Source organism: Colias philodice, chromosome 3 (genome assembly GCF_061535455.1).
Source record: "Colias philodice isolate Cphi_HAF_F1 chromosome 3, ilColPhil1 Martin Lab GWU primary, whole genome shotgun sequence".
Classification (NCBI taxonomy): Eukaryota; Metazoa; Arthropoda; class Insecta; order Lepidoptera; family Pieridae; genus Colias; species Colias philodice.
The window spans coordinates 9,526,213-9,552,140 of record NC_143088.1 but is presented as its reverse complement, the minus strand read 5'-3'; the positions used below and the strand labels follow the sequence as shown (position 1 = coordinate 9,552,140).

General features: G+C 33.8%; 3 protein-coding genes across 11 annotated transcripts; 1 reads left to right on the top strand and 2 right to left on the bottom strand.

The window, feature by feature from the left end:
* Window positions 1-133: 133 nt before the first annotated feature.
* On the top strand, window positions 134-20,802 carry LOC149489930 (choline-phosphate cytidylyltransferase A-like). 4 transcript variants are annotated; one of them, XM_089714715.1, is made up of 8 exons: window positions 134-611; window positions 9,782-10,004; window positions 12,238-12,335; window positions 15,808-15,970; window positions 17,031-17,200; window positions 17,855-18,078; window positions 18,666-18,727; window positions 20,045-20,802. In XM_089714715.1, exons 1-8 carry the CDS (start codon window positions 477-479, stop codon window positions 20,161-20,163), a joined length of 1,194 nt encoding a protein of 397 aa, XP_089570841.1. In that variant the 5' UTR covers window positions 134-476; the 3' UTR covers window positions 20,164-20,802. The 4 variants fall into 4 exon arrangements, with proteins under 4 accessions (XP_089570841.1, XP_089570840.1, XP_089570843.1 ...); XM_089714714.1 differs by having other exon boundaries at window positions 17,031-17,212; XM_089714717.1 differs by having other exon boundaries at window positions 17,031-17,212; window positions 18,666-18,735.
* Window positions 20,803-21,110: 308 nt separating this feature from the next.
* Window positions 21,111-22,686, bottom strand: CNPYb (FGF signaling regulator protein canopy b). The gene has a single exon (XM_089714718.1). It carries the CDS (start codon window positions 22,373-22,375, stop codon window positions 21,731-21,733), a length of 645 nt encoding a protein of 214 aa, XP_089570844.1. The 5' UTR covers window positions 22,376-22,686; the 3' UTR covers window positions 21,111-21,730.
* Window positions 22,687-23,283: 597 nt separating this feature from the next.
* Mnat9 (microtubule-associated Nat9) lies at window positions 23,284-25,254 on the bottom strand. Of its 6 annotated transcripts, none has more exons than XM_089714723.1 (5): window positions 25,204-25,254; window positions 24,113-24,205; window positions 23,860-23,969; window positions 23,721-23,777; window positions 23,284-23,633 (listed from the first exon to the last, which is right to left on the bottom strand). In XM_089714723.1, the coding sequence occupies exons 2-5, from the start codon at window positions 24,187-24,189 to the stop codon at window positions 23,290-23,292; spliced, it is 588 nt and encodes a 195-aa protein (XP_089570849.1). In that variant the 5' UTR covers window positions 24,190-24,205; window positions 25,204-25,254; the 3' UTR covers window positions 23,284-23,289. The 6 variants fall into 6 exon arrangements, with proteins under 6 accessions (XP_089570849.1, XP_089570851.1, XP_089570847.1 ...); XM_089714725.1 differs by having other exon boundaries at window positions 24,113-24,199; window positions 25,204-25,227; XM_089714721.1 differs by lacking the exon at window positions 25,204-25,254 and adding an exon at window positions 24,525-24,640.
* Window positions 25,255-25,928: the final 674 nt, after the last annotated feature.

Sequence of the window (25,928 nt, the reverse complement as noted above, 5' to 3'; positions counted from 1 at the left end):
TTTTATTTATAATTATCGTCTGAGCAAGGTGTATCGTCGTATTTTACTCGTCGTACTCTGTGGTATATGCACAGATCTACTACGGTATATGTTTTACTTACCTTTGTCAAATTTCAATTGTCAATGTCACTTTCCGGTGTCGACCCCGAAGCAATTTCCTATGACTGACGTAAGAAGTTCGTGTTTTGTTCAAATTTATTCTAAAATATAAAATTAAATATTTTATTTTCCTTTTGCGTTTTCGATAAATTTTCCTTATTTGATATTAGAATTTTCGTGATTTTTTTCTTATAATTAAATGACTCATGGAGAGGTTGTAATTTAATATCTCGCAGATTAACATCTATTTAAAAATTAAATAGAAATTGTACACGCGAACTTCAACATAAAAGCTATTATTCGTGGTACCTATTACAAAATTGGAGGAAATAGGAGCTTAGAATTACTGGAACATTAACCCGGCTTGCCATGAGATAATGTCACGTAAAAGATACAGAATGGGAGACGAAAAAGAAATGTGTTCTAAATTGGAAGAAACTAACGAGGGACAAAACGGAAGTGATACAAGTTTTTGTAGCAGTAGTAGTCAAGTGTTTGCTGAAGTCGGACAGGTAAGTCATGAATCATTGATGTGACTAATATTTGAATGGTGATTGGTGTTATGCTTGATTGAATACAGATGTTGCTAGATGTAGTAAGGTAATAAAACTTTAGAAAAGTACTTTGTAGTGCTTCTCAATTTATTTAATACTTATACATAAAACTATAATTGTAAAAATATTAGTTTGAATGCTATAGGATTAACTGTATTTCATTTAACTGCCACACTGCAGTGCGTTCATAACACATTCTAGGCTACAACATTAACTGTTCACAAAATGAGAGTAGTTGAGGCGGATGTTGGATAAACATCTACACATCAATGCAAGAAATATCAAAGTATGGTGATATTGTATAGGATTCAATAAGTGAACTAATTTTGTTAAGTAGCTAAAGTTTTATTTATTCACTTATAATACAATCAATGTAATAATAGTGTTTCAACAAAGTGATTTCAGGTATTTGTGAATTGTTGCTCTAATAGTAATCTGAAAGTGGAATTTGATATAACATTCATTGCTCGACTTAGCAAAGTATAATTTGGTAGCCATATATTGTTCTAGTACCTTTTGCTATGTTATATTTTATAATGCAATTAGTTTGTAGCTATTACTACTGCAATCTTCATATACTACTGTCCTATAAAATTGTATACATTAAGTGATAAAATGCAACAATATATACCATCAAATGAATACAGTGCCTTACTAAAATTTCTAAAGAAGGTGGTTCCTTAAAGTATGATATAAATGCCATACCTTTCACGTATCTTTTATTCATTCACCTGTTAACATAATAATATGCTCAGATGGGCTCCTAAGTCTCATTTATCGACACCTGTTCATATTATTGTGTTAGAATGTGGCAAGTAAGGCAACTAAGTACACGATTATGTATATTTTTTTTACATTTTCTTTATAGTTATAGGAAAAATTGTATGAAATTAAAATATTTCTTGCATTGATTAAGAGCACTAAAATATTTATCTCGGCTTCCATTTTCGATTTTAAATTTGCTAAAGTTGATACCCATATTTAAGGAGAGGAGGCGGCTACATGTGACCAATCACTTATCAAACATAGCTACTAAGTATCCTCGACTTATGCGCTTCATCCCATTGGGAGCTATGGCGCCACAATCAAACACACATACACGTCCAACTAATAACACCTCTTCATTTATGCATCTGGCATTTAATGTATTTTATGGCACACCTTGGATGTGATATTCACATGTGAACTGGATTAAATTTACATCACATTATAGGGATTTGTAATAAAACAAGAGCCGAGCACACGTGTCAGAAGCGAAACTTCTTTACCAAAATCGTCGTCTGACTATGACGTGATGGTATTTCCATGAGGTGACCATGAAATTTTACTCTCAACGCGCCTAAAGAAGTTTCACTGCAAAATGCTTGAATAATTGAACTGTAATTTTCTACACTGATCTGTAATGTAAAAATAACTGTTTATTTGCAAACCTATTAATGAACACTTATTGTTATTGTTATTTTGCACAGATAAGCACTTTTCGTCAACATGTTGTTTGTTTTCATTGAATAAATATTATATTCAATGATTGCCAAATAAGAATTTGGGCGCGCAGCCAACATAGTGGCGTGATTCCTGACCATGCTACTATTAGTCTAGTCATTGCGTTTACTAGTATTACGAAATAGTACACGATTAAACTACTTTCAATATTACATAATCCAACATATTATCATGGTCAATGTCTTACCTTTTTTACGCAGTTTTTGTCGTTTTAATTAATTTATAAACACAAATTGGATTTAAAAAAAAATCTTATCAAGGAAGTAACTACCTATTTCTATTTTTAGAAGATTTTTACTAAGTACCTCGTTTCTGAATTGCCTCTGCATTTTTCTTATTTTTTTATTTTTAAGATTTGAGTTACTTAATACGGTCTACATTTCCTAGTTAAAAAACTGTTGCTTATATTTAATGGGTAGTAGGAACTCAATTGCTTCATATTTTTTGAAAAGTCTAAACAGATTTACTCTAAACACGGTTCATTCACGAGCTCTGAAAGTCTTCTACCTGTAAAAGTTGATTCGAACTGACTTTCTTGCCTTGAGTTTTCTTATAAATTTTGGTAAATATTTACTTCAAATATGTAATTAAATTATTTACGTCAACTTACAGCTTTATAATTTTTCAAATCTTTTTGTTCACTTTTTTATCGGTATCTGCGTAATTGTACAAAAACTTTTTGTGTAAACAATAAACATCGAGGTTATATTATATTCAGTGTAATATCATAATAATAGAATGACGGTTTGTCGGTCTACCTTACCTTGAATTCGGATCATACAATAACAATGAAATTATTGTTACAATTAACTAAACCATTTGGAGGGACATGAAAAATATTATGCATCTACAATAATTCGAAATATAAAGCTCTATATTGTATATTGCTAACCCACGCAACTTCCCCGACTCTTCAAATTTAAAATGTTATAGGAAATTCGAGAAAGAATCGTCCAAGTGCGAGTTTGACGGAGGGTTCCATATAAACCTGAACGCTAAAAATAACCTCAAAAGAAAAAAAAACGTCAAAAGGAAAGGAACCTCAAAAGGAAAAATGAAACCTTTGTAAGATCACTTTGTTCTCAGGAACGCGTAGAGAAATCAAGCTGAAATTTGCACTGAATACTTAAGTCTACGGTCCCTTGGAAGCTGTGAAAACATCAAACTTACATACAACCGTTTATGCTGCAAATTTCGACATTCGCAAGGGAAACAAAACCTACAGGGTGCTTCCCGTCAACACAGAGTCTTGAAATTCACGAGAAGGAAACTGTAGGTTTTCCATTCCCTTGTGAATGTTAAAAAATTCAGCATAAATTTGTTTGCGTTTTCTTATAAAATTAACTTTAAATAATCTTATCTCGAACACATGAGTAGCCAAGAAATTAACTACTACGGAGTAGGTAGGTATTATAGACTTTGGCGCATGCTAGTAGGTCACTAAGCCGGTCACTACACTCCGTTTTATTTCATTAAATACGTCTAATTTAGAACTGTGGTCTGATTTAATATTGGATATACATAATATGTATTTTAAAAAATTCACACATAAAACTAACGTTAAAAAGAAATAAATAAGTACCTATAATTTATATTAAGTACATCAGGATAGTGTCGGATGACCAATCATTTCAAGATTTAAAACGTTACTCTATTAAATAATATTAAGTATTTCACATTATTAAAGTTAAAAATAATGTTAGAGTGAAAAATGCAAAGCTGGTTACGAACGCATTTCACTGCTCCTAAAAATAGAACGACTCAAAAATAATATAATTCCACTGTATTTTTAGCCTGAAATCTTAATGGAGTCTTAATGTAAATTGTTAATTGGTTCTGAAATACGTTAATGAATACAAGGTACTACAGGCTGTAATGATAACAATTACGTCATCATTAGTATTCGAAGTTTCACGTATTTAGTGTGCTCGTACATTACGCACGATCAACATCACTTGCATTTTATAAATATTTTGCAGAGGTCAGCGGAAGTTTAACTTTAATCTGAAAATAATGTAATCGCCTATATCCTTTATTGTTTCTGATGAGTTTTCAAATTTGCTGAGTGTTTCCCATAAAACCTCCAAATCTCGTTTTATGACGTCAATGCGATGCTATTGTAATAATAATAATCACTTGGATTTTAATATGAGCAAATTGACGTAAATATTACGTATCTTATGTCTTCGCCTCATGTCCACATTTTTAATTGTCTATTTATCTCGCAGCTCCATTGACAATTTTAAGATATTGTATCGCCCTATTATATTTCGTCCGTCTTCTTTTGCCACTTGTGCAATATTGACCTTCGCCGTAATTTAAAGTGCCCATGCTTCGTCAGTTGCATTCTACTGCGCATCAAAATGCAAGATATCTTCTAAGAATCAATATTGAAGAATCAATTTTATTAATATTTTTTATTAGAACTTTCGGCCCAAATATTTCCATATTCCAGAACAGGAAGACTGTCTATTTGGGACGTCCTCGTTAGCAATGGCGTGGGAAAATTAAATGTGGATACTGTTTCAGATCTTAAGTCTTCTCCATTCGTCACAGTACATATACGTACAATTATTATAAACTGTACGACAAAGTAATAAAATATTTCCTCTGTTGCTTACTCTGACGAAGTTTTAAGATTTGTAATTCGTGCATTCATGTGACATTCTAAAATAACTCCGTGACATATTAATAGCTGAAGACCTTGGTACAATAGACATACGAGCTGAAACTGACAGGCGTTAAAAAATCATTTCAAATGACATTTTATTCGATCGGGTTAAGACGGTACGGCGGTTCGTGGCGCGCCGCGTGTCTGACGAGCCTCCACGTCGGCGTCGCGCCACCGATAACTGCCCCCCTAGCCCCTCGCCTCACACCCGCCCATACCCGCATTGGTGCTATACATACACTGTTCCCTCGCAAACTTCACGTTCAGCTTAGGTATTGTTAGTCACGGCCCTCATTTCGCGGAGTGCAACCGTGCTTTATCGTTTTAAACAGGAAATCGATTTATATAATACCGGGAATAAATAAATCGTTTCAAAATAAAATAAATATTACGTAAGCTTTTTAAGAGATACGAAACTATTTTATCCATTGATAGAATGTATATTATGCGATTTACAAAAATCAGCAATTCGTGAACTTGAAAGTGTGCCTTGTTAATTAAGAAAGTCGGACAATAGATTAAAAATGACTTCACTAACTATGACTACCACGCTTACTAATGGACATTGCAATGGAAAACTGGAGACCACAATCAACGGCTATAAGAAAAACGGTGTAGTGAGACCAGAACCAATCGAAGTTTCTGTAAGTAATACATTTTCATTACTTATCTTATGGAATCCACTACATACAGGACCCTTGCTCCAATTGCAAAAAACATCTACTAATGTTACCGATGAGAAGATTCTGTCATGGAGCGCAAATCTGATGTTACCAGCACTAAGTTCAAATACATATGAATCTACCCCCTTTAACCAGTTTTGTAAAGAGTGCATAACTTTTCAAACCATACATTTTTCACAGGGAGGAGCATATGCCTAAATAGATTCTAAGATAACAGTTACATAATAACAGAAAAAAGGGACTTATGATTTTCATTGTGAGCCACATTCAAAACAAATCAAATTGAAATCATGTCTAATTCATAAACTTTTGTTTGCCATGAAAAGAGTGAAAGCGTATGACGATAGCATGCATTATGCATAGAAAGTTCTCTTTCTGTCATGTGCCTTTTGGTACCTACTTTCGATATCTTGACTAAATTTCATTTAAAATTTGCTTAAACGTACTGGTTTGGTCGTCAAGCCAATATTTAGTCATGGGACTATTGTACGGTTCGGCCGGAACCGCATTCCACACCGGCTATGCTTATATTGATACACTTATATTGCAAAGCCGGCGCATTATTCAGTACGTATGTGCAAATAGTGCATTCACTTCGATTGTCACATTTAAATTTTTATCGCAAGTGATTTATTACGGCATTCGTAGAGCACCCTGTACAAGACAACTTAAAGTAATAAAGTTTCGAGCGAAACTGAATACGATCTAAAATTACGAGATTTCTACACGTATAAGATAACATAAATTACACAATAAGTAATAATGTATTTGCCGCATTATGAGCTCTCGACAATCAAGATAAAATTATTCTTAAGCACATTTAAGATACTTAAATTCATTATATAAAAATTTATTATATAATTAACTAATTCGAATACATTAGATTCATCATTATTTTAATATATTCTACAATATTCGGTCGAATATCTAAAACCACTGACGAGCCTTCACAGTATAATTGCTATATCAATAAAATTAAGCATAAAAATGAGGAAAGAACAAAAACGCAATCTAGTCATATGTAGAGTTTAAATGAACCGGACTTCTCTTCGGGTTCTTGACCTGCAGAACAGATAGCTGTTGGTAATCTAAAAAATAACTGAGGTTCAAATGCGATAACATTTTATAACGGGATAAACACAACCGCAATTTACAATGTACGTAACTGGGTTCCTTCTTCAAAAAATATTTTTTGGTCTAGCATCCTGATGTATATTCAACAATTATACTTAAATACGTTTGATACCAAATTTCAAATTACAAATATATTATGCACCTTGAAACTTTAAAAACTAGTATGTAGAATTTTTCCTTACACATGACTTAATGTTCAAAGTCCTCTGACCATGTTTTTTCAATCATTTAATTGCATTAACCGGTTTAAAATTATTGTGTACCTTTGAACAATTGACGTCAAAAGGCGTCAAAAGTCCTTGCATCCTTGACTATACAATAATTAACAAATATTACTCTCGGTAGGTGTTCAATAAAGTACAATTTATGCATAATATAATAGTTGACAACCCAAACCTGCAAAGTGGTATGACAAACCTGATTCTATTCTAATCATATGCTAGTGTACCAGCCCATTTCTAACGCTTCATAAAATTATGCCTGCAGTTTTGATATGCGATATTGTATGTAGATTTTCGATATTGTTTTTATTCAAAAATGGCAACTAGCAAGGAGAACGAGTTGTATTATCGGAACTAAGTTCATGCAAAAGGTTATTTATTTTTTATATAACCTAGGTAGGTTTATAGGTTTATTACATAAATGTGACGATTTCATGATCATTACTACCCAGTGCCCAGTAACGGCAGTAACCACAGATAGTTGCTGTCGATGGTCAGACTAAAATTAGAGTTTCTAGCGACAGAGGTTAGATTTTTGAGTCTAATTAACGGTCCAGCCCCTTTTAAGTATAGGTTATTATCAAACACAAGTCTGTTGGGATATTAATAAGTCCTTTCAAATAGATTTCGACTTTAGTCAAGGTTAAAACAAAAAATATACAATGTATCTGGTGTCAGGCAGGCATCTATTTAATGCAAATGCAATTTTAGTATGCTTTTAGTCACAATAAATATTCGATCACTATAATATGGTTCTACTGGCGTCTGGCTTGTCGTGTAACCCAAACTTGCACTCATGTGTCTTTGGTTCCTTCCGTGACGCTATAGTGACTATTATGAGGAATGTACTCAACTACTGTTTAGCATGGATAATCCTGCCAAATGTTCCATACATTGTTGAAAAGTTGGAACATTAAGTAACAAGCGATAAAATAGCGAGATTAATAACGTATTGTTGCAACACATGCTAGTTTGCACTGCACGATGATAAGCGAGGAGTCACACACGATCATATCGCATGTCCGGCACAGCGTCACATCACGCCACTTCATTATCACCCCAACTAATCGTAAACCTTGACACCCTAACACTACTAATAATACACTCATCTCACAATAAACAAATGAGGTCATTGCACTGATCATGTGCAGGAATATTCCCGATCTTAAAATCAAGCTATCTACCTTTGCTGGATTCGAAAATAAATCAAAAAATCAGGTACCGACAAGGACGTCTGGACTTCTGACCGTGAAAAACAAGATGATATTACAATGTCTATAGTTTTAAGGTCATTCCGTAAATTATCAGTGTCGTCCGCTCAGGGCAACCAGTTTCAACCCAATAAACAGGCTTTACTTGTTTCTTTGTAAATCCATACTAATATTATAAATGCGAAAGTAACTCTGTCTGTCTGTCTGTTACTCAATCACGCCTAAACTACTGAACCAATTTTCATGAAATTTGTTATGGAGATATTTTGATACCCGAGAAAAGACATGGCTACTTTTTATCCCGGGAAAATGACGCAATCCCGGAAGTCCCACGGGAACGGGAACTATGCGGGTTTTTCTTTGACTGCGCGGGCGAAGCCGCGGGCGGAAACCTAGTTACATATAAATTTACTAATTTCCAAAAATAATAAGCATACCAAAATGTGTATATTGTAATCTTTAGTAATAATTCTTACATTTGAATAAGGTAAGAGCGTATTTAAATTCTTCTTCTTGATGCGCGTTGAAATTTCTCCATCTTTATAGAAGAGCGTAATTTTCCTCCTATTTTTCTGATTTTTTTTTTTCTTGTTTAAAGTGTCCAAGGTTTATAGTCATCGATCGACAGTTTTTGTTCGCAAAATTTACTCTGGGACAAAATGGTAAAGTTCTTTAATGAGAGATAATACGCTTAATGCTAGGTAATGTCCACCAAAGATGAATCACGATGCCAACAATCTCATCAACGCTGACGTATTTCATTTATCTCTCGTCCCGGTTAGTCCATTATTTATATAGTTAGGACTCTTGCCAAATGAAATCGAAATATAAGATCTACCTCAATACTTGGTAATTGTTTTATTTATTATCTAAATAGATAAAATAAAAATCGTATCGTACCATGTGGTCTTCTGTTCTTCCTGTGCGGATAAAACAGCTCACCTGGAATACTAAGCCCCATTATCTATAAAAACCTACTCAAGTTATACCTGCAAAAGCAAAGGAGTTGTAAGCTTATTTTAAATTCAATACCAATAGTGATATAGTGTTACATCATTCTCCTACTAAATAGTTGTAAATAAAATACCCGTTTTGTTGTGCGTGATCATTTTGATTGTCCGTTTAGTGATGTAACGGTTGACGCTCACGGCTCATTCATGAATACAGTTTAGTAATAGGGATAGCCATTGCTCAATGTTAACCATAAAGTATTTATTAGAGCGTGAGAGTGCAACTTTGATTTTTACCTTAAATTTCCTTGTTCTCACAAGGACAAATAAGCTGTCTGGGTTTTTAACATTTATACTTTAAGTGACATCAATTTATTTAATAAATTAGCGATGCCAGTGATACTTTTTACATGGTTTATTTCTGAATATTTTAGAATAGACCGTTAGGCTAACGTTATTCATGTCTAGATTGTTCTTTCAAATAACATGATAACATGACTCGGATTCAGAGGTGAAATTCACTTGAACTTTCGAGCTGACATCAATGACAATGCAATTTGCGTGGACGTCGAGATTAATGACCTTGATCATATGTTAGAGATAGTAAACTGAGATTTGTCCTCTTCTGTAAAATAATTGTTACGATCAAGGGTTTCTGGTGAGGGTGCTTAACATGTCCAAAATCTATACCCCAATTTTTCTATCTAATCTTAATAGCATCATGGTGAATAATAAGCAAATATGTTTGTCAACAGTCAATACGAACAGCAGCACCCTTCAGCACGGACCCCGCAGCGGTCGCGGAGCGGGAGCGATGTCACTACGGGCGCATCCCGCGGGCGGTGGCTCTGGCGGGCACGGCCCCGCGCAAGGTGCGCGTGTACTCCGACGGCATATACGACATGTTCCACCAGGGCCACGCGAGGCAGTTGCAGCAGGCCAAGACGGTCTTCCCAAATGTATACCTCATTGTTGGAGGTGAGTTAAAAGCAACTCTGGATAGCAAACATCCTTTCTCGTTTTAATATTTATTCTGTATGGTGTTTGGTCGAATAAGAGCGTAGGAATGAGAAGTTCTTAAGTGTTTCATTTTCGGATTAGTGAAGACTATTAGACTTCTTAAGTAGGAAGGAACAGATTTAAAATCAGGCTCAGCTTATCATAAATTATTTTTTAAATATTTGAATCATTCTTTTTGAATCAAAACAAAAATACGGCATAGCAAAACCAAACCGTTAATATAATTTATTGGTTTAAAAAAAAGTCCCTTATCGTTCCTATCGCATACATTGAAAAAACATTATCATGAAATATAAACAAACTACCTAATGTCTTGGAAACTCGAAATCAGATAAAGATATTATAAACAGGTAAATATAAGAGTCATGTCGCAGATTGGGGATAAGTGTGTACTGTGTACCTATACAATATATAGTTGTACCCAACAAGTGAAGTGACTAAGACTAAGTACGATGTAGATAAAACGAAAGTAGACGTAATATATTATCTTTCTGGAGGAACAAACGGTTTCCAAAGTAGAGATAGTATAAAGTATCCGTTATGTCCATAGAAATGTCTGTAATATTGTTTTGACCCGGAATGGAAATATCGTGAGTCATAAATACTAATAGGCGTTTAGCCGTCATTCCTAATATTATCTGGTTGCGTCAATACTCAAGGGTACAACAACGTATCTTATGTCTACAATTCTATTAAATTTGTGGGTCTCTAATTTACGTATCAGGAAGATATAATTTTAAAGCAAGTGATTGGTCGATAATAGTCGTATGATTTTAACACAATCAGAAGTTCTAAGGAATGTGTAGTAATTACTTGCGTAATTAACTTTATCGCTATCACAATTGTAACTCGCGTGGTATTAGTGATAAGGAAAAGAACCTCGTGAACGGTATTTCTGATTCATTCGGTGCGAAGATTTATTTTGCAATTCTTTGTACTGTCCAACTAAATGATCATCGCGGACATTGTTTATAAAATGTATGCGTCAGTAAATTTAAACAGATTTCAGGTGAATTTTCTATTTGATTGTAAAACATGAATCCGTGAAATAATTATAGATGCCAAATTATAAATTTGGTTTCTTTTTTACATTTTACCCAAATTTACCTTAAATTGTATGCATAAGATATATCTGTATGATAAACATTATTATGTACTGTTATCACGAGAGCAAGGACAAATGATAAAAATGCACCTGACAGTCTAGTTAAATTACTTATTATAATTCGCTTGTAATGGGTACAATAATTATCAGGAATTTGCAATTTCGTTCATTCCAATAACACGTGTTAAGTGATAATTTTCGGAAAGTTATTTATTACTGCAATATTCTATTCTCAGGTTTAGCTTACAATTTACGATACGATACCTACTAGATAGTATAAATGGGTTTGCCTCGTTTTTATTTACCGGAAGGAAAAATAATTTCATGACCGACTGGGTAAATGTTTTAAAGAGCATTTTTCGAAACCTAAAAATTAAACGATTTTCCGTAATCGTCTTACGTCGGATAAACTGAAATTAAACGTCCATAAAGTAGTTAGCAGGTGAGTACATAAACTGTAACATAATTCATTATTAAAATGAAACCCTCTAAGTTAATTAGCTGAGTCACTCCGTACTAAAGTGGGGTTGGTGTGTACCTGCGGGACGCGTGTGACTAATTTCTGACTAACAAATAATTAATAAACAGACATTATCTAATATCTATTGATATCTCACTATTTATAAATAAAAGAAATTAGTTGTTTATCACATACTTATCGTAAAAACTAATTAATGGAAAATATATTTCCTCCATAAATTAAAACAATAATAATAAAGAAATTTCTTATCATATTCGATTGTTTTCCTTGGTATTAATAATTTTATAGGTAGGTAGGTAGGTACCATAGCTTATCAAGGCTATAAAACCGTGCACTTACTTTCTTTCCGCGTTCTTTCAACTGCATATTATTTATGGCGAATTGCTATTTATAAACAATATTATGTTTCTTTAAAGTATGAGGAGAATCATAATATTATTATTCGTATACGTACATAGCAGAAGCATTGTTGCAAAAAATATGAAAAAAAAACTCATCTGTTTTTAAATTTTTTAAATTTACTGATGTGAGTCACCCATGCACTCCGAACTTGTTTATCAGTGAGTTTTTATCTTTTTTTTCTTAAACATGTTTATCTTTTCCAGTATGTAGCGACAAGTTAACACACAGCCGAAAGGGGCGTACTGTGATGACAGAAGATGAGCGGTATGAGGCAGTTAGACATTGCAGATATGTCGATGAGGTAAATACATACATATAAATTATTTTCATATACCTACTTACACACCGTTCTAAAATTGTATATAAAGCAACATATATAAATTAGCAAATAATAAATTTGCACTGTATTGATAATGTTTCATTCAATGTGTAAAACGATTAATATAGTTACCGGTTTTATCTTTATGAGTCAATACAGTAAGAGTTCATTATAAAAAATATTATGAGCCGGTTTCACCACCATTGGGCATTGAGTCGTGACAATAATTATGTACCTAGGTATATTTATTAATTACACTATTTACTTAGGAACTTATTTTATCCAACTTTTAATTTATTAACGTGACAGTGAAACAGCAAACAACTAATTAACCCAGATCGTTTATTTGTCATACAATAGGCCATGCCCTGAAGTAATAAACCATTAAATAGATAGGTGTTACGTAATAATGGATCATGTGCGGATGCGCCTAATGTTATCTATTGTGAACGAGTATGAATTACTCACTAACAAATTGATGAATGGTGAATGGGAACCTCGGAATGTCTTTGCCATAGCGTTTGACTTTGTATCTTGAATACATTTAAAACTATATATTCGTTTAACGATTCTATGAAAAAAATATTTTAGTGTTATCTGTCCTAACCTTGATTATATGCGATGGGCAACGGTGATTCTATAGAAATAATAATAATAATTATGATTTATCAAAACAAATTCGTAGTTATCTGATAAGCAGATTCAATGTTTCCAACAACGCATATGTTGGGTGCTGATTATTATTTTATATACCTAAAGTAAATTCAAAACGTGAATTGTAAACATCAATAATACCTGTCTTATCACCTAGATAAATACAGTTTTATTTGTAAATGAGATAATTATTTCAATGTTCTATCAGTATCTCATTCCATAATACTCGGGTACCATCATAAGGACGGTACCCGGTCCTTTGGAAGGCTTACGTGGGGACACGGATCCAACACGCAGAGGCCCTTTAGAGAACTTTACTGTGTTGTGGGACACCAGCCGCAGCCTGCCCATGACTGCACTATAGAGATACAGTCCTAGGCAGTCCGCGGCCGATGTAGGACTATTTCGAGATATGGAAAAACAAAATAAAACGGGCTATGGAATGGGATGCTACATGGACTGGAATTGGGGACTATGGAAACTATGGCACCTGCCTTTCTACTTAAGGGAAGTAAAAATATGTTGGCAGGTGGTGACTCGCCCTCTCACTGTATGGGCCCCCGAAATAAGTCGCTGCAATAGTGCGACAAGGGGGCAACATATTGTGAGCAGCTAAGGGTGGAGAGGCGTCCCTGGACTTTAAACTACGATCACGCGCTCCCTGAGGGTCCAGCATCACGTGCCCACTCGCCACTTACGCTTCGCATCCACCCTTCGAGCTAAAAGCTCTCGCGACTCCACTCTGGCCGGCCGGTTAAGGCAAGCCAGAGGTGGGGGTCCTGTCCTCGTCAGGCTTCACTCCGACCGGCCGGTGAAGGCGAGCCGGAGATGAAGACAGGGGCCTCCCCCGGGAGCACTCGGTTCCCGCGGGGTCGCTACTCCCCGACACCCCGCCACAAGGTGTCCTGCGGGTTGACTGATTGCACGGGTGGAATATCTATTGTCACGTAGACAATAGATATTCCAACCGTGGGCGATGGGGTCGTCACATCCCTACGCCCTTATCAGTATTATTATTAATGTTATAATCGTTTTTTTTTGCAGTACAAATGATACTCATCTTATGTGATATGCTTATTGGTATTCCGCACATATTTCATATTTTGTTTTAATTATAATTGTTTGTTTTGCAAAACGTGAGACTCATAAAAATAATTTATTGGAATAATTATACTTAAGTACATGTGCGTTATAAGGTGATGCAAAAATCAGAATGCAGATTACGTATGTGCGCTAGAATATTCTAGTCATTCATGATGGCGGGTGTAACACACGTGTGAAGGTGTGATTTACATGACATCCCCTTCACTTTACCTTTCTATTTTTTTTTAACATTCAATGCTTAGAATACATTGGAATTGGTATGTTGGAATTCCTTAACGGAATTTCGTGCAAAACCATAAGCAATATGTTACACTAACCGTTTAAAAACAATTCAGGCGAACAATAAATTGTATTATCAATTAACCGTATAAAAATAAACATTTAAAATCATATTAAAGTAAAGAAGATTTCTATGTCAGTAGGTCATGATTGCAAATGTACCCACCTACTCGTAAAAGCCTTGTAATTGTAACACTGTAATTGTATTAAAGTTTCTTCCTCTGTCTGAAACCATACAACATATTTCTTAAACGGTATAACATGTTGTGATTTATTATCCGTGGTAATTGTGTAATGAGAGCTATTTATGAATATAGATTTAGCATTGCGGCGCTTATAAAATCCTGTTGCTTCTTGTTGACTTCAGAGTTCAGTCTTTATTGCCTGTCTTTTATTACGAACTACTTTATTATGAGCCGATTTGATTGGTACATATTTATTTTTTGTGTTCATAAATCATAAGAACAATGCAAATGTCCTACACATCTTAATACTATTATAAAGGCGAAAGTTTGTATGGATGTATGGATGTATGGATGTATGGATGTTTGTTACTCTTTCACGTAAAAACTACTGAACCGATTACAATGAAATTTAGCACACATATAGAGGGTAACTTGGATTAACACATAGGATAGGTTTTATCCCGGAAATCCCACGGGAACGGGAACTATGCGGGTTTTCCTTTGAAAATGCGGGCGAAGCTGCGGGCGGAAATCTAGTGTAGAATAAGTACGTGTAATGCGTGCGCTCCGATTCACGCAATCGTCGACGAATTATAAAAACTTTATATAACATCGCAATAGCTTCAATTTTTAATATGCATATTTGTAAACGTAGGCTATTTCTATTTGACCTTGCTCGTAAATTCATTGTATCGATCACGAACAGGCTGAAGTACCAATAGACATGTGTTCAAGTATGTTTTTGACACGCTTTTAAACAGCTACCGTTGTATCAGCTAATTAGCGATACGCTAACATTTTCAAGTATAAATTGTATGATAATAATAAAAATATGTCAAAACAATCTGACCTTATTTTTAAGAACTCGTTTCATTTCCATCCAAATATTTTACCCTTCTAAATGAGGCCTGATTATATTGTGGCATGTTTAATAGCAATAAAATAAGTGATTAAAGTATGTATAATTTATTTTACATTTAGTAAAAATGTAGAAATGAAATATAATTAGGTAACAGACTAACAATAAACAGAATAAAACTATTAGGATGTGGGTACTATTACAAGTCTGCTGTTACATGAGTCACCGAAACTCAACTAATAAATTGCTATATCCATTTAAGCCATTCATACATAATTCTAACACATGCAAAGCATTTTCCCGGACCACTACCTAATCCTGTAAAAATGTTCATACATACAATATGATTGTAATTTAATTGTCACTTTTGCAGGTAGTCCGCGACGCGCCGTGGGAGTACGACGAGGCATTCCTCGAGAAGCACAAGATCGACTTCCTCGCGCACGACGACATCCCGTACACGACGGAGGACTGCGAGGACACGTACGCCATGATCAAGGCGAAGGACATGTTTGTGGCCACTGAACGGACGGAAGGTAAAATATTTTTCAAATTGCATAGTAATGGTTTAGATATATGTAAATTTTTCGTTGTATTTCGCTTAACCCATTGAGCCCCAAGCGGCCCAATCGGTCCACGACACAATAGATTTTCTATTGTGTCTGTGGTTCCTGGGCCTGAGTTATTAAAAATTGCGATGTCTAAAGTCCTTTCTTGCACACATTAAAATCGCTACGTCCTCTGAACTTTAAACTTTTGGCTTCGTCATTTAGGTAAATATTATGTTGAAGGAAAAAACAAAATTATCATCACAGCCAAAAAAATATCATTAGAATATTCGAGTAGATTCGTATAAATCCTGCTGCTAAATTTTGCAATAAAAAAGCACATTAGATTTTGTTACCAACCGGTAGTGTGATATTTCAGATTCGAATATTTAAATGAGTTTAGAATTATTATCATTATAAATGGCAATCTAAAACAAGTACATATAACTATAAAATATAAAAATATAATAAGTGTAATTGAAGCTCACAATATTATGTCTATTCACATGAAGCAAGGGCAAACAGTTTATCGGTAATCATATCAAGTGTGGAAGTATTTAACCTAGACACGTATTGAATGTCTGTCGCGATTATTTTGCACCGCTTTTATCAACTCGGAAGAAGAGCGGATATAATTGCAATTTTAATCGCTTTCGGTCATATTTTTTTTACTTTTCTTTTGTTAAAGATACATACTTGTATTTATAAATAGGAGGAGTAGGAGTTTATATCAGTTATTTGTTCCGTTACTATTATGGAGTACACCGAAATGTATACTTTCAGTAACTACCCTAATTTAGTAAAGTAACAGTGTTATATTATGTTCTACCAATTCTAATACTAAATAGTAAGGTATCTAGATTCTATAACTCACTTTATAAAGTCGTGATCTCAATGGGATCTCAATAATTGCCAAAATATTTTGTAATTAAAAACTATTGTGTTGCAGGTACTTATATAATTTAGGAAGTTAGTAAAATATTCGTTACTTTAGTAAAATAACGAATATTTTAAAATAATTTTACTATATTTATGTTATTTATTCCAGGTGTATCAACGTCAGACATAGTAGCGCGAATAGTGCGCGACTACGACATATACGTGCGGCGGAATCTCGCTCGCGGCTACTCGGCCAAAGAGCTCAATGTGTCCTTCCTAAATGAGAAAAAGTTCCGCCTGCAGAACAAGATGGACGAGCTCAAGGATAAGGGGAAGAAGGTGGGACTTTCGGTAATAAGTGTAGCCGGTTGTGCTAGAATAGTATATATTATATAATCTCTATGTCTTCTCTGTATACATATATGTAAAATTTTTGTGTTACAATATTAGTTACCATACTCCTCCTCATCAAATTTTATTTGTCTGAGAATCGGCCTACATCTTTTTTCATACTCCTAACATCGTTTGCTGGTACATTAAAAGTTTGATTTTTTCTGCCAATGATTGATTGCTTTAAATTACGTTACATTACCATTACGTTATTGTTTACATTAACAAACCTGTTAGTAATGTGTGTCGTTACAAAAAACTGAAAAGGATAATTTAAAAAAGTAACTAATTAATGAATTTAATTTACTGTGTAAATAGCAAAAAAGAACATACTACCAGTTGCCTAAGTTTTCCCTTTACATTGAGATATTCAGATATTATAGAGCATAAATTATTGAAGTGAAAACTTCTTTAGCGGCGTTGGGTATAAAATCTTAAACTCGCGTCAGGACACGTGACCTGATCGAAAAAGCGTAAGACGGATGGATATCAAACATATGCTCAACGTTAATAATCAAGTTTTTACTTCTACCGGCACTCCCGGAGTGCAACCCGTCTTTTTTTTCTTATAAGCAGAGTTATTAACAGCGTTATGTTTTGCAGGTGATGACGAACATCGGCGAGAAGCGCGTGGACATCCTCACCAAGTGGGAGGAGAAGTCGCGCGAGCTGATCGACGCGTTCCTGCTGCTGTTCGGGCCGGACGGGCGGCTGTCCAACATGTGGAACGAGTCCAAGGGCCGCCTCATGCAGGCGCTCAGCCAGCCGCCCTCGCCCCGCTCCTCGCCGCCGCCCAGCGAGAACGGGGACGACGACACGGAGCTCCGGTGAGCGACTCTACGACCGCCCACATATATATTATGTCGTGGCCATATCGTAGATTTGCTCATTTCATGAAATGGCCAATTTAGTTTGGCCAGATCGTTAAATCGTCAACGTTTCACGATTTGGTCATCAACATTTGGCCAGATCGTCGATCTGGCCAAACGTGGATGGCCATTTCACGAAATGCGACCATTTTTGTTTCTTTTAAAAAAGGCACTCGCCGGCCGCTGCCGCGGCACGCTTACGGCCACGGCACATACACACACACAGATACGCCCCCTATGGCCACTACCAGCACCGCACCACCTTACAGTGCACTTACACCTTAAATCTTAGTACCCCGCGTAAACAAAACGCACCCCTTGCATAGAATTGCCCCGCCCGGCATGATAAAAAAACACCTGACCGCTACCCACACCAAGCTTTTTTTTTTCAGTTTACCGATACGATAATTATTAACGTTCACTGCGTAATAGTGCAATAATGACAATGAAAATTTTAAATACAAAGGAAAATGTATTGACTTTATTCTCTTACCATGTTTTAATTAATTTAAAAACAGCAATCTAATAAATAAGGTTGTCAACAGACGCTCAGTATCCCCGCCGCCGCCGAAGTCGCGTCGCTGCGAGCCGTGGGAGCCGCACGCAGGTAACTGGGTAACTATTTGCTGCTTGTTTGCCTCACACACGCACACGCATACATGTAACTATATAAATAATAAAATAATCATTACTTTTTGACGTGACAACGTCTTATAATTCGATAAAGCCGGCTGCACGCACGAAAAAACATGACTCATGCGGCGTTACCTCGCTCTGAAGCGTTCCATGTAAGGCTTGAAGTGCAAGCGAGAGCGCGGAACAAGTGACAAAGAAGCACATCGGACTTTGTCACGTTCAACTATCGTCAGTAAACCAACTTTACAGACAATTAATTTTTTAACAATTAAATATACCGTCTTCAAATGGTCAGAACTGGACGAAATTAAAAAAAAAATACATTCAAACTGAGAACCTCTGTATTTTTTTTTTGTAAATAGAATATTTTAAATTTTTGTTTTACATTTTTGTTGTGGATTCGTAAAAGAAATTGCTAAATATAGTTACGTGTCTGCTCAAAGAATGATTCATAATTAATAAAAGATAAAACATGATAAGGTACAAAGTATAACATAAACAGTTTTCTTATACAGAATTACGTAACAATTATAATTAAGAATCATTCTTGGTATAATATGAACGCCTCACACACTGCAGTAGCAAGTTGTTGCACTTTATAATTTTTCTAGAATACCTAATTAAAATTATAGAAATTTGAAAATAATTATTAGTCTTTCTTGTTGTGTAATCATTTAGCTTATTATTATTTTTATTTCTTTGTAGTTTTTATTATGCACAATGCACATGCACTAGATGTGGATCACTTACATAACAAGCAAGTAGTGTATAGAAACTTTGCATTAATTATAATTTCTTGACGGCTTTCTATTCTTTTAATTCACGACAACATAATACATTGGTTATCCTTCTTTTTCTCTACTATTTACTGTCAGATTCTAAATTAATGTTTATATTTGTGTCCCAAATCCATATTTATACGGATTCAAAGAACCATTTTGTGACCCATCAATGGATATTTTATGAATATAAAAACACGTTTCAACAATATATTAATTATTCATACTATCGAAAATAAAAAAGATCAAATTATTTATAACTAGATTTCCGCCCGCGGCTTCGCCCGCGTTTTCAAAGGAAAACCCGCATAGTTCCCGTTCCCGTGGGGTTTCCGGGATAAAACCTATCCTATGTGTTAATCCAAGTTACCCTCTATATGTGTGCTAAATTTCATTGTAATCGGTTCAGTAGTTTTTACGTGAAAGAGTAACAAACATCCATACATCCATACTTACAAACTTTCGCCTTTATAATAGTATTAAGATTAAGATTATTTATTTGTTTACAGATGCATCGAGCTCTGAGCGCATTGGGGACGCGGAAGAGAGCACACAGCGCCAGCTGACGGACGACGGCTCCGACGACAGCGACGACGACTTCCAAGATCCGAGCCCGTATCTCACCTAGGAGCTCGCCCCTCTGTCCATCAGTGAGCAAGACTGCCCTTGATCTACCCGAAGAATTATAAAAACTCGTGTTATAATACATAACAAATTATGTAAATTTATTTTACACTCTTTAATATATTATAGTTCTTAATCTTCTACAAACAGTGCAACGGCACTGGATCGTTACGAGAATTAAAAGTTTCTTAGTTTGTATCAGTCGTGGTGATAGCATATCTTCAGAATAGTTTACATTTGTAAATTGATAAAAGAATTGAAATTGATTGAAAAAATCGATGGGGTGTACTCATGGTCATTGCTACATGAACTAAATATCGATAGTGGAATTGTAACAAAGTATTTTTATACAGCGTACGTCCATAGACATCGAAAAGATTAAAGCGATGGATAGTCGCGAGCATTTCTCTGGAGCTAATGTTAAGTTATTTATGTCATGGCTTTTGTATGTCTGCTGTTGGTACAGATGAGTGAATGTATTTAATCCTATTAGTTTTATTATTATTTATGTTAATGTAAATTTTCTCATTAGAACATTGGAGCCTTATGTAGCACCAACAATGTCTAGGTGCAAAGAGTATAGATTATTATTGTAAAATACTCTTATGACAGTTGAATAAAGAGGTGCTTATTATTAAAAGTTTGTTTTGTTTTATTTGATATTATATATTTTATACTAACAATTAATAAAACTAGACTACAAGTGAATTTTATATCTGACATGTTTGCAATAAAAGCTGACCCTCAGACCAATAGCATAGTTAATATGTTAACAAGTTAGTATGTAATATGTTAATTTGAATATAAATTAAGCAAAAAAATTTAATATCCCATCCGGTTGTTGGTTTTTTACCACAAAATGGCAATAAATGAAACATTGAAAATTTTAGTTATAAATTGTGTCTGCTTATTTTTTTCCCTCTTTCTTAAAAAAAAAGAATAATGCATATTTTTATGTACTTATTATTCATATTATAAAATAATATTAAATATGTCATTACAGAGAGGTTAATGAATGTGATTTAATTTCCTACATAAACCCTCATACTTGCTTATACTTAATTACCATATCAATATTTTAGGAAGTGGAAAAAAATATATTTAATTTCTCAAAACTGACTATTGACTGTTCAATATTTCAGCATAGGTCTCCCATCTTTTTATTATGGTTTACTTAGGAAAAAGACAAATATTAATACAAAATCTTTATTCTGGTAACTTAATACTAACACTGTACTTGAAAATATAAAATAACACAATTTATTTGATCAAATTGGTACCAAAAATCTTCATTTGGAAAGGCAATATTTTTACGCATTTAAATATATACCAATTAAATGTAATTTATTTATTTAATTTGTATAATTATTTATTCTTATGATTCTAGATTAATATTTCTAACAAAACATACTAGCATGGCATAAATCACACATACCTATTTCCTGATTCATTAAACTTACAATAAAAATATAGCATACAACAGCCTGATAATAATTAAATGCAAAAACATTGGTTCATTATAAATAGTTCTTATGAAAATAAATCACATAATCCACTGTGGTTCAAATGAATCACAATTCAGTCTTTGCCTTTCCTTTATCTCCTTTTTCTTTGAGCTCTTCAAATAAACAAGAATCATCAGTATTCTTCAGTGCATGTTTTGTGCACAAGTGAATTTTTAGGTCAATCTCACCTTGATGTTTCCAATACCAATCTTCTATAATTTCCTCATTCTCTTCCAAAAGACTTTCACATTGTGTTTTCATTTGAGTAATTTCTGCTGATGGCTTATCCCATAATTCTAACGGGATCCCTAAGTCAACTTTTACACCTTTATCAACAAGGCCATGTAAAGTTTTAAACGTTTGGCTCATACCTTTTGCAAATCGAGTACTATCATCGCGTTCTTTATGAATGTTGTACTCTAGAATCTTCTCACATACACCATCTAACGATTCTATCAATCTTAGTTCTGATTTCTGGTATTTAGTCCTTTTCTTCGGTTGAACGTCGTCCAATGAATATCCAATTTCAATCACATCATGCACTTTGCCGGTTTCTTCAAGCCGGCCTTGTAATTCTGTTGCTAATATTTTGCACACTTCGCATCTATTGGCATACTTTACGCCTAAATCTTCTTCAGTTTTCACGTCTACATCATGCGTACACAATACAGTAACAATAAATATTAGACCCAAAATAACCCTTAAAATCATTGTTTATTATTAAGCGCAGTAATAAAAAATTAAATTAATTTAGAAACTTTTATTCTAACGAAGTTCGTAATTAAGCGTTTCAGACTTTCAGAAATCAGAAATCTAGCTGTCAGCCATTGACAATGACGTGTACTTTGCGTGAGACTTTGCGATTGACGGACTGTCATTGAGTATTGACAGTTGTCGATATTGCCATTTTTTAATGTTTGATATATTTTTCTTGTGATTTTTCTCTTTAAAATTCTATCAAAATATTTTAAAGTACCGATTGTTTAAATGAAGAAGGTCCTGATAGATCCAATTATAAGGAATATTAAAAGGACGGTAATATTTTAATAATTTATTTTTCGGTATTTATTTTAAACTAGCGGTCCGCCCCGGCTTCGCCCGTGGTACATGTTTACGTTTTCTCTACATAAGAACCATCCTCGTACTTCCAGGAATATAATAAAAAAAGAATTATCGAAATCGGTTCAGCCGTTCTCGAGTTATGCGCTTACCAACACATTTTGCGATTCATTTTTATTTATTTTAAATTACTAAACTAAAAACTAATATTAAGTATACATATTACGTACCTAGTTTTGAATAGCCAGTTTCACAAGCGACAAAACGAAATTAAATAGAAAAATGCAGCTTTCTAAATTCTACTGGTGGTAGAACATACAAAATTGGTTGTACATCGAAAAATACTTCCTACAAACAATTTTGCATTATTCCTAATATTAGTACATATTGAGGAATGAGAATTCCAAATATCATAATTCAATGTTCATATCATCTATCATACAAACTATTCAAAAATTGGTGGAGTTAATCTCAAGAACAAACTTATCATTCACAAAGAGACTTTCTAAAAATAATATATGTCTATTTTTTAAGGCATCACATCAAAGAATGATGAATAATTCGTTTTAATCATATTTTTCTATTTTATATCCACATTGCTCTTTCAACCATGTAGTCCATTCTGTTGAGATTTCTTTATATAAAGTAACTTCTTGAAACACATCACTTCTTGATTGTTCTTCAAACCCAAGTTTATAAAACATTTTTATACTTTTCTCATTATAAAGAGATATTTTTGCTTCATATTTTTTTAAATTAATATTCTCTATGCCATACAATAACATTAAAATAACAGCTTCCCAGCCCATCTTTTTGCCTCTGGCAGATTTATCTGCAATCATTATTTCAATTTCTCCTTGTGCTTGGTCTTTATCAGTTAAAAATATATTTGTATCACCAATCATTGACTCTAAAAAGTAAACAAAATTTAATAAAAGAGTCATGTTAATATTGAAATAAATAAATACCATACAATTTAATTGTTATACATACTTACTTATTTCATCATTAGTTTTTTCAAATATCTCTTTTTCCAGTATTATAAAAGTACATTCTGAAACAGAACAACCATAAATTTAATTAGTTGAACTGTGACAATGTTTATATAATTACACAAAATATGCATTATTATTTACTATCATCATCTTCTCTCCATGATTTTTGCATTTCATATTCTTCTGCTAAGCTTAAAGGTTCTGATGCTGTCAATTGCTGTAATTCTTCAGATTTCATCCATTCATGATAACTGCAAACATAAAAATGAGTAAAATCACAGTTTATTTATGTTATGAATTGATTACATAATATAAAAAAAAAACTTTGTTTTTTTAATTAGAAAACTGACTAGGTATTATAAAATAATATTTTTCTTTATACATAAAAACCAACCTGGGAACATGGATCTCAGTGTATGGTACCAAAATTACTTTTTCACCCACTATCTTTATATTGCTGTTTATTTTCATATTTCTATTTCTGTAACTAAAGTCTGGTTTACACAATATATTAAGTTGTTAACTAAATTTTAACTTAATTTTAAGTAATAATTGCGTGTAACCACACAATATAGAAGCAAGTTATAAGTTAAAATTTAGCTAACAAATATACATGATAATTAGAATTTTGTCTATTTATCTGTTAAGTTAGTGGGCGACATGGACAGGCACATTTTAGTTAACACACATGAAGGGAGTGCGCTCGTGTTCAAATTATTCGTCGTGTTTCTATTTTTAAATTGTTAAAGAATACTTTTATAATAAATACTTGAAGAGTCAAGAGAGAATGTTTGTGGAAAGTGCACCTTACTGATCGCCTCTATTTATCCAATTCTTCACCTACAATCTTTTGGGTGTGATTATTTGATATTTCCCTCTTTATTTCATCTTTAACCTCTTCTAATACCTCACTAAAAACAAAAATTTGGAAAATCCAAAAGTGCACGCCTCATAATTTTTTTTTAATAAATATTTATTAATTATTATTTTTGTTTATTTAATAACAATTAAACCACATCGAATCAGACCCTGAAAAATGAAAGGGTTCTATTCCTGAGCATACCTACTCAAGCGTAAGAGAAAAAAAAAGACTCGATTAGTAAAGTATTTCGGTCGCTATCGTGTTAACAAGAAAAAGGATCCGCACATACAGACACACGGACGTCCAAGACAGAACTTTTTTAAACTGTTTTTTAACTAGTTTAAATAACAAAAATGACATCAAAAATATCATGAACGTTAAAAATAGTGTTTTTTGTTAATATGTGTGAGTATGTATTATCTTACAAGTGCAATGTATGATACATAAAGACATTTTAAGTTTGAAAAATCAGATGTTTTGCGCGAAGTGACAGTAGTACCCACCTCAACGCTTCGCTTATGAGGCGTGCAATTTAAGCACAGAATTTACGACTTCTTTGCGTCGATGGTCGTCCATTCTGAGTTTACTAAAGAGCTTAGCTATTAAATACGTATGGACCTTACGATTGAAATATGCATTGGCTATTAATATTAATTAATTATTTGTATTGGTTAATTTTATTATTTTCATCTGTGAGCTGATCACCGCAATGAGACTGATCAGTGATCACAATGTGAATTGTGAATTGTGATTATGATTTATGATTGTGATCATAGAGTAACATAAACATACCCGAAATAGAGTTGTCACTCAGCTTTCTACAACAGCGACATCTATCAAGGAGAGTAGGAACCTAACTGTTACCATCTATACAGGGTGTAATCGTTAAGTGTGCACAGGCGATTTTTCCGTAAGTATTACAGATAACAAAAAACTTTAAACTGATATCGAAAGTACTTAACCTAATGAGTAAAATGGCCGTAATAAATTTTTAAAAATAAATCGAGAAATATCAAAAAAATTATCCTTAAACCCTCCCATACATTATTGTATGAAATATGAATATCCCATATACATTTAATATGAAAGATTTTAGCTTTCTTTTTCTTTTTTTGTTTTCTGCTTTAATTACTTCGCAAATTTGAAGTGGTATTTGACGCTCTTTCCGGACATTTTCACGCATTTTCCGGGGATTTTCCGGGCATTTTCCCACGCTTTTTTCGGACATTTTCACGCATTTTCCGGATATTTTCCAGATATTTTCCAGGCATTACCCAGGCATATTCCAGGGATTTTCCAGGCATTTTCAGGACATTTCCACGCATTTTCCGGATATTTTCCAGACATT

Excerpts from the sequence above, each read along its gene's own strand:
- Mnat9 (XM_089714723.1), bottom strand. The coding sequence starts at position 24,189 with ATGAAAATAAACAGCAATATAAAGATAGTGGGTGAAAAAGTAATTTTG. Across the intron at positions 23,778-23,859 it reads ATGGAGAGAAGATGATGATA|AATGTACTTTTATAATACTG; the intron begins GTAAATAATAAT and ends GTTCTGTTTCAG. Across the intron at positions 23,634-23,720 it reads AAAAACTAATGATGAAATAA|AGTCAATGATTGGTGATACA; the intron begins GTAAGTATGTAT and ends TTTACTTTTTAG.
- LOC149489930 (XM_089714714.1), top strand. The coding sequence starts at position 477 with ATGTCACGTAAAAGATACAGAATGGGAGACGAAAAAGAAATGTGTTCT. Across the intron at positions 12,336-15,807 it reads ATTGCAGATATGTCGATGAG|GTAGTCCGCGACGCGCCGTG; the intron begins GTAAATACATAC and ends TCACTTTTGCAG. Across the intron at positions 18,079-18,665 it reads GACGACGACACGGAGCTCCG|ACGCTCAGTATCCCCGCCGC; the intron begins GTGAGCGACTCT and ends GGTTGTCAACAG.
- CNPYb (XM_089714718.1), bottom strand. The coding sequence starts at position 22,375 with ATGATTTTAAGGGTTATTTTGGGTCTAATATTTATTGTTACTGTATTG.